Below are 13,734 nucleotides of genomic sequence, written 5' to 3'. Positions count from 1 at the left end.
GTTCTTCTGCTTTATATCTCAGACTGACACTATTGTCCAACCACTTCCTCAGGGCAGGAACCTGGGAACAACGTGGACTCTTCCTCCTTCCTGAGCTCCCACATCCAGTCCACCTCCAAGTCCTGTGATTTCATCTCCTTGGGATCTCTTATCTCCTCAGTATCTCTGCATCTTCATCACTCTACATCAGGCAGTGGGCACCTCTTGCTTGGAGGACTGGAGATCTCTCAGCGGTCTTCCTGCACTCACTCCTGTGCCTTCCACTACCCCATTCCTTTCCCCTGCAGCCTGCTAGTCAATGGGCCATGTGGGGCTAGCCCTTACCCTGCACTCCTTTTTTTTTTTTTTTTTTTTTTTTTTGAGACAGAGTTTTGCTCTTGTTACCCAGGCTGGAGTGCAATGGTGCGATCTCAACTCACCGCAACCTCAGCCTCCTGGGTTCAGGCAATTCCCTGCCTCAGCCTCCTGAGTAGCTGGGATTACAGGCATGCGCCACCATGCCCAGCTAATTTTTGTATTTTTAGTAGAGACGGGGTTTCACCATGTTGACCAGGATGGTCTCAATCTCTTGACCCGCCTCAGCCTCCCAAAGTGCTGGGATTATAGGCGTGAGCCACTGCGCCCAGCCCCCTGCACTCATTTTTAGACTAATCTGAGCACACTGGCACATTCCCTCGAAACAAGAATTCAACTCCAAAATCATTCATGGATAATGTAAATTTTTAATAAAAGGATCTGTGAAGTCACAGAAGGACGCTTATACTGCAATTACACAGTGATACTTCTTACACTGTCTCTTTAGTTAAGGCTCCACTTTCCCCAAATTACCCCAATAATAGCATCTGTTGCCACATCTCTCCCTTACTCCAGTTCCTTCCCCTATCCTGCAGCTGCCCTCTAGTCAAATTAGCTCTTTCTTCTCTCCTACCATTTCTCCAATTTCTTCTGCTGCTAGTTCCAACTGAGAGGGTATCCAATCATAACTCCTAAAACCCTCAGTAGAGTCCAAATTCCATAACATGCTCCACTAGGCCTTACTCGCCCCAGCCTCAGCTCCTTCTTTCTTCCCTATGTGAACTCCTGCCCCAGTCACACTGGTAGGGACTTCCCCTGGTCTGCCACTCTCTCTCCTATTTGGGTGATCCCTCATGGTGGTTTTATTTTCCCCCCCAACGGAATATCACACTGTCACCCAGGCTGTAGTGCAGTGGTGCCATCTCGGCTCACTGCAATCTCCGCCTCCTATGTTCAAGCAATTCTCCTGCCTCAGCCTCCGGAGTAGCTGACTACAGGTGTGCGCCACCATGCCCAGCGAATTTTTTTGTATTTTTAGTAGAGACGGGGTTTTACCATGTTGGCCAGGATGGTCTTGATCTCCTGACCTTGTGATCTACCTGCCTCGGCCTCCCAAAGTGCTAGGATTACAGGCATGAGCCACTGCACCTGGCCCATGGTGGTCTTTTTTATGTTTTGAGACAGAGTCTCGCTCTGTTGTCCAGGCTGGAGTGCAGTGGTGCAATCATGGCTAACTACAGCTTCAACCTCCCAGGCTCAAGCAATCCTCCCACCTCAGCCTCTTAATACCTGGCACCATCGGATGCAGTGGCTCATGCCTGTAATCCCAGCACTTTGGGAGGCTGAGATGGGTGGATCACTTGAGCTCAGGAGTTTGAGATCAAGTAGCTGAGACCACAGGTACTCTACCATGCCTAGATAATTTTTAAATTTTTTTTGAGACAGAGTGTCGCTGTTACCCAGGCTGGAGTTCAGTGGTGCAGTCTCAGCTCACTGCAACTTTTCCCTCCTGGATTCAAGCAATTCTCCTGCCTCAGCCTCCTGAGTAGCAGGATTACAGGTGTGTGCCACCACGCCTGGCTAATTTTTGTGATTTTAGTAGAGATGGGTTTTGCTGTGTTGACCAGGCTGGTCTCAAACTCCTGACCTCAAGTGATCCACCCACTTTGGCCTTCCAAAGTGCTGGGATTACAGGCGTGAGGCACTGCGCCTGGTTATTTTAAAATGTTTTTTGTAGAGATAGAGGTATCGTTATGTTGCCTAGATTGGTCTCCAACTCCTGGACTCAAGCCATCCTCCTATCTCAGCCTCCCAAAGTGTTGAGATTACTGCCACTGTACCTAGCAGTCATGCGTTCCTTTTTGTCTGAAATGCCCTTCCCTCTTTACCCTGGTTAACTCCTATTGGTTCTTCAAGACTCTACCTAAATATCTCCTGGAAGCCTTCCTTAGAACCTCTAAGACTGTGATAGGTGGCCCTCCATTGTAGTCTCAAGCAGCTTATCCTTATCACAGCTGTACTCTACATGACTGAATACCAACTTATATATACAGCTCAAGGATGGAGCTGCATTATTCCATGTCCTGGGCCTCAAATAGGACCTAAATCACAAATGATGTTGAATATCTAGATAAGCAGCAAATTGAAAAGGGTATCCCTGCCTAGAATCAGTGGCCTTAGCAGAGAATGGAACCCATGAATCCTTTGAGCAGGAAGTCATAATTGTGGCCTAATTTGTGTTCTAACCTGCAAAGTTAGTACAGGAATAAAGGGGTTTTCATGGATGATCATAAATGCCTCCTAATGATTTAGCTGTGCTCTGTTTAATCCAAGAAGCCTGTACTTACCATAAAACCCCATATCTGGGCTCAACATTTTCTAGGTTGGGTAACTGAACTCCTTTGGAGATTGCATGCTGCAGGACTTTGTACAATTAAAGCTGAATTACTATTATTTGCAAGCAGTCCTCCACCTACAGTCGTGAGTCACTTAGCTGACTATTTCTCTCTCCCTAGGAGATTGCCCAATTGTCTCCAACAGCACTGGTTTTTTTTTCTTTTTGTCTTCCAGGCAATAATCACATGGGAGTGGTAGGATTCAGAGAATGGTATTAATAAACCTAAGCACAGTACCCAAAATGAGGTGGCATCTGGACTTTTGGATATGTCAGCTCCTATAAGGCTGCATACTTAGATTCCAGATCACATCTTTGGCCAGGGCTCTTTCCTGCTTGCCTTCTGAGGCCCAGGAGAGAACAGCTAGAAGCTTTACACAATCCAGAATGCAACAGACAGTTCTAACTGTTTTATTTTAGGAATCATTTATTGTGTTTTATTCCAGTTATAAAAGTAGTACATGCTAATTACAATTTGAGAAATACAGAAAAGCATAAGTAAAAATATAGAAATCACTGCCATCGGGATATCTCCACAACATTTGGAAAGCTTTTCTCTTCTATTTTTTCTTTGTTACAAGCAGGAAATATACTATCTATGTGTATACATTAAACACCACTTTCAATTCACTTAAGTGTGACTTTAACATCCTGAATGTCATATTAAAAAAAAAGACTTAATAATTGTGTAACATTCAATGTTGTTAATGTGTTGAGCCACTCCCTTATCAAGTTTAATTTTTTTAATTGCACAGAATGCAATGACAAATATATACATATAATTTGTGAGAATCTCTTGCTTATTTCGGTATGATAAAAATCCTACAAGCAGAATTACAAGATCAAAGGGTATAGGTGTGTCATGAAAGCCTGATGTATACTATCAACTTGAATTCCAAAAAGGACATAATATTCATTCAGTAGTATATGTGGGTGTGTAATTTTTGGTTTGTTTTAATTTTAAAACTCTCAAATGGTATAATGATAACTACCTTCTGATTAAATGTTTGGTTTTAGTCCCTTTTTGTTTTGTTTTGGAAACAGAGTCTCCCTCTGTCCCCCGGGCTGGAGTGCAGTGTTAACAATCGTGCATGGCTCACTGCAACTTCTTCCTCCCAGCTTCAAGCGATTCTCGTGCCTCAGCCTCCCAAGCAGCTGGGAGTACAGGTGTGCCACCATGCGAGGCTAATTTATATATATATATATATAAAATTTTTTTTTTTTTAGTAGAGATGGGGGTCTTACCATGTTGGCCAGACTGGTCTCAAACTCCTGGCCTCAAGTGATCCGGCCACCTCAGCCTCCCAAAGTGCTGGGATTACAGGTTGGAGCCACCACACCTGGCCAGGTTTCATTTTTAACAAGAAAAATATTTATTTTTGAGACAGTCTAGCTCTGTTATTCTGTCACCCAGGCTGAAGTACAGTAGCTTGATTTCAGCTCACTGAAACCTGTGTCTCCCCGGTTCAAGCAGTTCTCCTGTCTCAGCCTCCCACGTAGCTGGGATTATAGGAACATACTACCACATCTGGCTAATTTTTGTATTTTTAGTAGAGACGGGGTTTCACCATGGTGGCCAGGCTGGTCTCGAACTCCTGACCTCAAGTGATCTGCCCGCCTTGGCCTCCCAAAGTGCTGGGATTACAGGCATGAACTACCGCACTCGGCCTGAAAAATCTTTAGGAGTCTTCCAGCCGGGTACAGGGCTCACGCCTGTAATCCAACACTTTGGGAGGCCAAGGCTGGAGGATCACTTGAGCCCAGGAGTTTTCGAGCAGGCTCTCTTTTAAAAAAATAGAAAATAAACTAGCCGGGCGCAGCATAGACCCCTCACTGTGCTCCGAGGTGGGAGAATCACCTGAGTCCAGCGAGATCAAGGCTGTAGTGAGGCGTGTTTGCGCCACTGCACTCCAGCCTGAGCAACAGCGTAAGACCTTGTATCCAAAAAAAAAAAAGAAAAAAAAAAAAGTCTTCTGGTGCAAAGCCTCACTGTAAGGTCCCTGGGCTCAATGCTCAGCGCTCTGGGATCTGAATGCGGAAAAGTAAGTGCCAAGGGGGTGTCCACCTGAGCTCCGAAGGACTAGGTACTTACGGTAAGAGCATGGCTCTGGATTCCAGTCCTGACCTCTCTGTGACCTCAGTCTCCTCCCGGGAGAGGATGAAAAGCGAAGTTGGATGCACTCTATAGTGATCGCTGTGATCGTCATTATGAGTCTTACTCCCCCCGATTCGGACAAACTCAAGGCCAGGCTATGGAGTCCATCTCATACTGACACAGCAACTGTAAAATGGAGACATGGTGGCCCAGGGAGCTACTGACCTGAGCCTGGGGGCCTCGACAGTCCAGCCGCTGGGGGCTCCATGTGGCACTGCGGGATCAGCCTGCGGTCTCCACCAGACTCCAGCTCTCCAGAGACCCGCACGCCATGGGCGCTACCCGCGTCACCTCAGTGAGTGCTCACAAGTCTGTGAGGTAGGCGGCGCCACAGAGAAACTGAGGCGCGGGAACCCAAGGCACCTGTCCAGCTTCTCAGCCGACCGTGAAGCGCGCTCGGGGCTGGCATCCACAGGGCCTGGCTCCACGATCTCCCTGTCAGCGCCTGAAGGCCCTTCGCACCTCCAGGGGGCGCTGGCCTGCGCACACGGGCAATGGTCGCATCCGCCTCCCCTTTAAGAGGATTCCTTTTGCCTCCTCCGACCCTTTCGCTTCCGCTCCGCGTTCCCACAATGCAGTGCGACTGAGCGCCTCGGAGCCCGCGGGGACGCTGCGGGGGGACCCGTGCTGAGGCGGCGGCGGCGGCGACGTGGGCTGCGGCGGGCCCGCGGCGTCGGGCGGTGCGGATGTCGGGCTGGGCGGACGAGCGCGGCGGCGAGGGCGACGGGCGCATCTACGTGGGGAACCTTCCGACCGACGTGCGCGAGAAGGACCTGGAGGACCTGTTCTACAAGTACGGCCGCATCCGCGAGATCGAGCTCAAGAACCGGCACGGCCTTGTGCCCTTCGCCTTCGTGCGCTTCGAGGACCCCCGGTGAGTTCCCCGCGCGCCCGCCCGCCTTCGGTGCCTGAGGCCCCCGCCTTCCCTACTCTCCCCTCCCCCCGGCCTCCCCTCCCCCCGCGTCCGCGCAGACCCCTCACGGCGCCCCCTCACGGGTGGAGGATGAGGCCGCCTCTCGCAGACCGGGGCCGTCCTTCGCGCCGTCGTCACTTCCTTTATTTTTATTATTCCAGTATTTTGCTTAGAAACCCAACAGCTGAGCAAGGGCCCCAGCCCTCCTGAACCGGTCTCGGGGGTTCCGAATGAGCCCTGTCCACCTCCCGCCTGGGGCGGCACCGTGAGGGGAGGCGGCCTTGGGGCCGCGCGGGAGTCGCCGTTCGCCCTTCCCGCCTGCCCCTCCCCCTGCCGTAGCTCGCCGCCTGCAGGGTCGCGGGTGCCGCCGGAGGTCGTGGAGGGGTTTCTGGTGGAACCGCTCGCCGTCTGCGCGCCCCGCCCCGCGAGGCCAGGGCCCGGGCTTTGTAAGGGGATCAGGGATTTGGGAAAACTTCTAAAACAGCCAGAGTGGGGCTCTGATTTCACTTCCCTCTTTTAATGAGGGAGGCTGGGCGAGATGCTGAAGAGTCCAGGGATTTGGAAACTCTGGATTCCTAACCCGGCTCGAAGGAGTGTTTGTGATTTTGCAAAGTGTCAGCCGTCTGGCCGGAAAAAGCCCAGGAACTTTCAAAACTGGTTGCTGGTGGTTAGAAGCCGCCGCGCTAAACTGGTCACTCCGCTCCGGCCAAATAAGAGCCCGCTCCCCGTTTTCCTAGCATCGTCGGTTCCCGGGGAACACAGGGAATGTTCGTAGGGTGTCCAGCCTACCTGGGGTGGACGTATTGATAGCAAGGAGAGCATCTGAGGAGAGGCAGGCAGGAAGCACCGCGAGGCTTTGATGGCTGAAGAGTCGACTCTGACAGCTCATCCCTAATATCTTGTCATTTGCCTCAAAACCGAAACTGGGCATTTTTACACCTAGCCGGAGAAGACTATGCCTTGCTTATTTGGTAACCGTGCTATTGTGGTTTTTCAACAGTTGCTATGCGTCGAGTGCCATGGTGTGTATGTAGCTTCTTTTTTTCCTTATTTTTTTCGATTAATAAAATAGGAAGTTTCACCATGTTGCCCAGGCTGGTCTCGAACTCCTGAGCTCAGGTTATTTGCCTGTCTCAGCGGATCAAAGTGTTAGGATTACGGGCATGAGGGACTCACCCAGCCTGAATTTAGTTTTTTTAAAAATCAAAGTGTGAGGTGTAGCTACTGTTAACCACATTTTATAGATCAGGATCTTGAGGATTTAAACTTAGTTGATTAAAAAAAAGAAAGCTAGTGGCGGGCATGGTGGCTCGCAACTAATCCCAGCGCTTTGGGAGGCCGAGGCAGGCGGATCATGAGGTCAGGAGAAGAGACTGTCCTGGCCAACATGGTGAAACCCCATCTCTACTAAAAATACAAAAATTAGCTGGGCGTGGTGGCGCACGCCTTAGTCCCAGTTGCTCAGGAGGTTGAGGCAGGAGAATTGCTTAAACTTGGGAGGTGGAGGTTGCATTCTAGCCTGACGACAGAGTCAGTCTCCATTTCAAAACACACACACACACACACACACACACACACACACACACACGGCTAGTAAGGGATCAGGGGATTTGTTACTTGTTATTTCATTTTATTTTTTTTTTTGAGACGGTGTTTGGCTCTTGTTGCCCAGGCTGGAGTGCAAGTGGTACAATCTCGGCTCACTGCAACCTCTGCCTCCCGGGTTTGAGCGTTTTTCATTCCTCAGTCTGCCGAGTCGCTGGGATTACAGGTGCCCACCGCCATGCCCAGCTAATTTTTGTACTTTTACTAGAGAAAGGGGGTTTCACCATGTTGCCCAGGCTGGTCTCAAACACCTCACTTAAAGTGATTCGCCTGCCTCAGCCTCCCAAAGTGCTGGATTACAGACCTGAGCGACGGTGCTGGGCCTGAATGCAGGCCAATTTTTATTCAAAGTCTGCTCTGACATCCTAGCTGCCTCTCCTAATCTGCATTTTACATAGTCAAGGTTGCACTGGATGTGGTCCTTGTTGCTTTTAATTCTAAAACCTTATAAATGATTATGTGCCTGTGACGCTGAACAATGCCTTCATTGGCACATTCAGCTCCTCTTGTCCACCCATGCTCCAAGGTCACACTTTACCACCCAGTACTGGAGAATCAATGTGGCATTCCTGACTCTCCTGGAGTCCTAGGAAAGACTTAAAGTAATTTTATTGAATATTTATCTCTTTTGGCCAAACTGTATCCAGAGAGTGTTTTTTGGACAAAATAGTTCTCCAAAGCATGCTGAAAAAGTACACTTAGGAGAGTTCCAAGGCAGACACAATGTCTTATGCCTGTAATTCTAGCACTTTGGGAGGCTGAGGTGGGAGGATCGCCTGAGCCCAGGAGTTCAAGACCAGGCTGGGCAACACAGGGAGACCTGTCTCTACAAAAAAAATCCAAAGATTAGCTGGCCCTATTCAGGAGGCTGAGGTGGGAGGATTGCTTGAGCCGAAGAGTTAGAAGCTGCAGTGAGTTATGCTCTAGCCCACTGCACTGTCTTGGTAACAGAGCAAGACCATTTCAAAAAAAAAAGTTCCTTCCACATTCATCACAAAACACTCATTTGCATTTGCCTTTTCACCCTTATTATTTTTTTTTTTTGAGATGGAGTCTTGCTCTGTTGCCAGGCTGGTATGCGGTGGCGCAGTCTCGGCCTCCCGGGTTCAATCGATTCTCCTGCCTCAGCCTCCTGAGTAGCGGGGATTACAGGCATGCACCACCACACACATCTGGCTAATTTTACATTTTTAGTACAGATGGGGTTTCTCCATGTTGGTCAGGCTGGTCTCAAACTCCTGAACCTGAGGTGATCTGCCTGCCTCAGCCTCCAAAGTGCTGGGATTAGAGGTGTGAGCCACTGTGCCCGGCATATTATTTTTTTTTTTTTACGAGACAGGGTCTCACTATATTACCCAGGCTGGCCTTGAACTGGGTTCAAACACCGCGCCCAGCTACTTTATTTATTTCTCTCAAATACTCTCCTATCCAACTGGCTACTTTTTTTTTTTTTTTTTTTTTTTTGAGACAGGGTCTAAATAAAAATAAATAAATAAAAAAGACAGGGTCTCTGTCACCCAGGCTGGAGTACAGTAGTGTGATCTTGGCTCTGCACTTCCATTTCAGCCTCCTGACTAGCTGGGACTACAGGTGTGCACCGCCATGCCTGGCTAACTGGCTACTTTTTTCTTTCCATAGACTTTATGGCACTAGGCCTTTTAGAACAATATTAAGGGGTTAGTGTATGGTATGCTTTTTGAGAAAATGCTCAGCAAGTTTAGAAAAACACTGGTGGTTTATTGGCAAAATCAATCTGTCAGCAGTTGATTCTTTTTTCTCTGAATTAGCTCCCTTATATAAGTAATCTATTTGACGATTCATTATAATTTCAAACCTATAAAACTGTGTGACAGCTATAAAGGTTAATTCCAGTATCATGAAACATCTCCAAACCAAAGCAGAAATGCATCAAGATCCTAATTTGTATTTTTCTTCCTTCACTCTCAGTTTCCCTTTTATGCTTAATACTTGTGCTTCTCACTGGGAAGTCACTCGGCCTCCCGAACAGCACTAACTCCAAACTTTTTTTTTTTTCACAGAGATGCAGAGGATGCAATTTATGGAAGGAATGGTTATGATTATGGCCAGTGTCGGCTTCGTGTGGAGTTCCCCAGGACTTATGGAGGTCGGGGTGGGTGGCCCCGTGGTGGGAGGAATGGGCCTCCTACAAGAAGATCTGATTTCCGAGTTCTTGTTTCAGGTATGTTCCTTTCAAACAGAATGAAATGATACATGTAAAATACTTAACACAGAGTCTGGCTTCCAAGAAATTATAGCTGTTATTCTTCAGTGCATGGGACATGTGGGCTTTCTTTTCAGTAGCCTGTGTGCAGTGCCAGTCTGAAGCCCTGGCCTGGATTGCCAACGAGGCAAGTATCCTGCAAATGAAATTACGCTGGGAGTGCAGCCTTGGAAGAATATAAACATACTTCTTGTAAAGGCGTTTTTCTAGTGGTGAGAAGGGAAGATGATGGCAAAACCCCTTGAACTACAATTATAAGACTCTTCTTTTGGAATGTACTTGGCATCAGACTTGGTAGAAAGGCATTCCAGGAGCCAGATTTGAACAACTTACCCAGCCTCGGATCCTGAAGAAGATCAAATTTTGTGGTGGTTTTAGAATTAAATATTTTTTAAAACCCTGTAACTTGGAGTGTTAGAGATTTTATTGGAAAGTATAGACTGTTTTCTGTCTAGTGTTTGTAAGTGATGAAATGCTAAACTGGGAGGTTTATGTATCTTCAACATTTTAACACACTGAAAAGAACTGGGGCCTTCTGCATATTGCATGGGAGTTTTAGGGCCTTGGTGAAGTGAAATGTATCAAGGAGCCTAGCACCTTTTTAAGATGTGAATGTCACACAATTACAGCATACTCCCATGTGCTTAAGAGTGATCCTCTCAGTATCTGCCTATCTTGTGTCCCTTTGTAACTTTTTAACCCCAGAACTCTATTCCCTCCTTCAGGATGTCATACATTATCTTTTTTTCTCTCCATGCTGCTCTGAAATCCTGCTTAGAAAACTATTAGGAAATGGCTGCAGTCCTGAGCTGTGAGCGGTAAACACAGCCTTTGAGAGCAGGAGCACATTTCCCTTTCATGACTTCAGGTAGGGTTGTATGACTCCCGACTAGTTTTTAGCATCTGAGTCTTACCTTTCCCCCTACTGTATTGAAGAATGTTGGTGATCTCTTAAGAGGTACTTTGTATAGTTTGTCACTCACACCTATAAGAAAACTTTAGTTTTGTTGTTGTGTTGTTACCTTCAGTTACTCTCTGGTTATTTCATTGTCTGGTTTCAAAATTCTCATGTCCTGTGAAACTCTTGTCAGGCAATAAATAATTGCTACTGTTAAATTTCATAATGGAAAAAAATTGGACCTCAAAGTATTAGGAGTTTGGCATTGATTCTAAAGAACAAAGAAAGAGGCTATGACTTCTCAGAGATACTAAACCTGTCATGGGAAAGAAAGAGGCTATGACTTCTCAGAGATACTAAACCTGTCATGGGATAGACTTCTTGCTATGTTGAAAAGGCCTGGTCTCTGGAAGATGGACTTAAAACCAGCTTCTCAGGGTGGTTTATTTACCACACTTACTTCAGTGCTCTTTTCCGATTTCATGTCACGTATCAAGGTTTATGATTTGGAGATCCTAGTGATCATGCAGAAGGGACCGTAGGCAGTGCTGGCTCTTAACAGGGCAGTTAACATAGCTGAAGGATGTGGGCTTTCTTATGTTCTCCATGCCTAGGACTTCCTCCATCAGGCAGCTGGCAGGACCTGAAGGATCACATGCGAGAAGCTGGGGATGTCTGTTATGCCGATGTGCAGAAGGATGGAGTGGGGATGGTTGAGTATCTCAGAAAAGAAGACATGGAATATGCCCTGCGTAAACTGGATGATACCAAATTCCGCTCTCATGAGGTAAGTCCTTTCCTTCTGTTGAGCTCGTACTCAAATCACCCCACTCACCTGACCTAGCAGAGGTAGCAGTAGGCCATGCCAGTTGGTGACCTGACAGTACCATGAAAGATCTTTTAATTTGCTATAAGTCCTTCAGGGTCATAGCTGAGAGAAGTGTTCATTCATGTTATGTTTTTTAAAAATATGCTTTATTCTGTCTGTTGTTATCACATGACAGTTTGGTCATGGTATTTGTAACCTGGAGAGAATACTAGTGCAATCGTCTTAATGTGGAGAGTCATTTTGTGATATCACCCCATTCCCAACCAGCTTAAATAGCAGTATCCCTCTGTGAACCCAACTGCCCCTCCTGTGGGTCTAGGCTGGCCTCTACAGACCAGCCTCCTCATCTCAGCCCTTCTAGGTCCCGTTGTCAGGGCTGAGCTGTCACTTCACTTTTCTTTTCCCAGAGTAGTACAGGACCTCTCTGAAACCTGAGCTGTCATGACATTTTCTTTTTTAATTTTGTAATTTTTTATTTCTCTAGTTTTTTATTTTAGAGACAGAGTCTCATTATATTGATTGCCCAGGGTGACCTGGAACTCCTGGGCCCAAGCAGTCCTCCCACCTCAGCCTCTCCAGTACTTGGGACTGCAGGCATACACCACTATGCCAGGCTCAACCATGACATTTTCTTGTTGATTACCTCACCCTTGAGACTCAGTGGTTCCTGATGTCCTTCCTTATAGGAAAGCAGCTGCTGTTTTGGATCTCAGTTTGATTCAAGTGGTGAACTATCCCTTTGGTACCATTGAGACCCGATACCAGACTACCAATTGGACATTGTGTTTTTTTGTTCTTATCCTGTCCTGCCTTGCCATGGGATTTATGGATGTCTGGGGACACTGACCTCTGGGCTCATTTCTTTTTCTGAGGATTCATATAATTCCATAGTTTTTGGCTTAGAGGTTGGTCCTTGGATGGTTTAATGATGCTTTCGCTCAGACTGTCCTCTAGGACTTGAATTTGGAGCAGGAACAGAACAGCCCCTGATCCTCAGTTATACTGCAAAGCAGGTCCTCAGAAAGGGTAATTCCAATTACTCACTTTCACCTAAGGTGAAAAGGCATCTAGCTTCTTTCCCCTTGGGATCTTTGGATCTTCTGAGAATGGTGGCTGAAGGCAGAGGGCTTGGAGACAAGCCAGCCTGGACATGACTCTTCTGCTACTTATTAATTCCTTACCTGAACTGAACTACTCTTGGAACCTCAATTCCTTCACGGGCAAAATGGTCACATAAAAGCACCATCATAAGACTTGCCAGGAAGCTAGAACAAGAGGATAACATCTAGAGCATCTATCTGAGATCCTAACACCTGGAAGGTATTTAAATACAGGTAGCTCCTTCCATAGATGCCCATCCAAAGATGCATATATGAAGTGGCAGAGAATTAAACTATATGACCTGAGATCCTTTCCAGTTCTTAGCTTGGGAGGGGGGTGGGGGTCAATGGCAGTAATTCAGATATATTGTTTATAATAGCTAATTGAGTATTAACATGTCAGGTGGGCATTTATTATTTGTGTTACCTTGGGCAAATGATGTAAGTCTTAATTTTCTTCATTCTTGAAATGGGATAGTAAGAGTACCCACCTCATAATGTTATGAGAGTTTGATGAGATAGCCTCATGCCAGGCACAGATTATACAGTAAGTGCTCAGCACTTAACTATTATTGTTAGATGTTGGTTTGCTTATTCTTTTGGCTTTGATTTTTTTTCCTTTACCCTGTTTTTGTTCGCATTTCAGGGTGAAACTTCCTACATCCGAGTTTATCCTGAGAGAAGCACCAGCTATGGCTACTCACGGTCTCGGTCTGGGTCAAGGGGCCGTGACTCTCCATACCAAAGCAGGGGTTCCCCACACTACTTCTCTCCTTTCAGGCCCTACTGAGATAGGTGATGGGAATGTTTTCTTTATTTTTTAGGTTAACTGAGCTGCTTTGTGCTCAGAATCTACATTCCAGATTGATCATTTAGTGTCTTAGGAAATTTTTTTAATTTTTTTTTAAAAGAAAAAAACCTACATAATTTCTACCAGGGCCATATTAGCAGTGAAACATGTTAAACTGCAGAAATTGTGGTTTTGGTTCAGAAGCAAGTTGTATATTTTTCACCCAATTATGGGAAAAAAATCAGTTCTGTCTTTGTGGGTTACTCTGCCATGGAGATCAGCAGTTACTGTTACTGAGTTGGCCCATTCTGTTTAGAAATATATTTTAAACGTTTAGTAATTGACATGTGTGGTTGTCCTTGATTAAGTTCACAGATTTCAACAAATAGGCACACTAATTTTAAAAATCATTGAGTTGACCGGGCGCGGTGGCTCACGCTTGTAATCCCAGCACTTTGGGAGGCCGAGGTGGGTGGATCACGAGGTCAGGAGTTCGAGACCAGCCTGACCAAG

The 13,734-nt window shown here is 46.6% G+C and overlaps 1 protein-coding gene across 1 annotated transcript; it reads left to right on the top strand.

The window, feature by feature from the left end:
• Window positions 1-5,420: 5,420 nt before the first annotated feature.
• Window positions 5,421-13,565, top strand: SRSF9 (serine and arginine rich splicing factor 9). The gene is made up of 4 exons (XM_002753096.6): window positions 5,421-5,718; window positions 9,402-9,562; window positions 11,117-11,289; window positions 13,078-13,565. Exons 1-4 carry the CDS (start codon window positions 5,531-5,533, stop codon window positions 13,219-13,221), a joined length of 666 nt encoding a protein of 221 aa, XP_002753142.4. The 5' UTR covers window positions 5,421-5,530; the 3' UTR covers window positions 13,222-13,565.
• The last annotated feature ends 169 nt before the right edge of the window (window positions 13,566-13,734 follow it).

This window comes from Callithrix jacchus, chromosome 9 (genome assembly GCF_049354715.1).
Source record: "Callithrix jacchus isolate 240 chromosome 9, calJac240_pri, whole genome shotgun sequence".
NCBI classification, from domain to species: Eukaryota; Metazoa; Chordata; class Mammalia; order Primates; family Cebidae; genus Callithrix; species Callithrix jacchus.
This window is presented reverse-complemented; position numbering and strand designations above follow the sequence as displayed.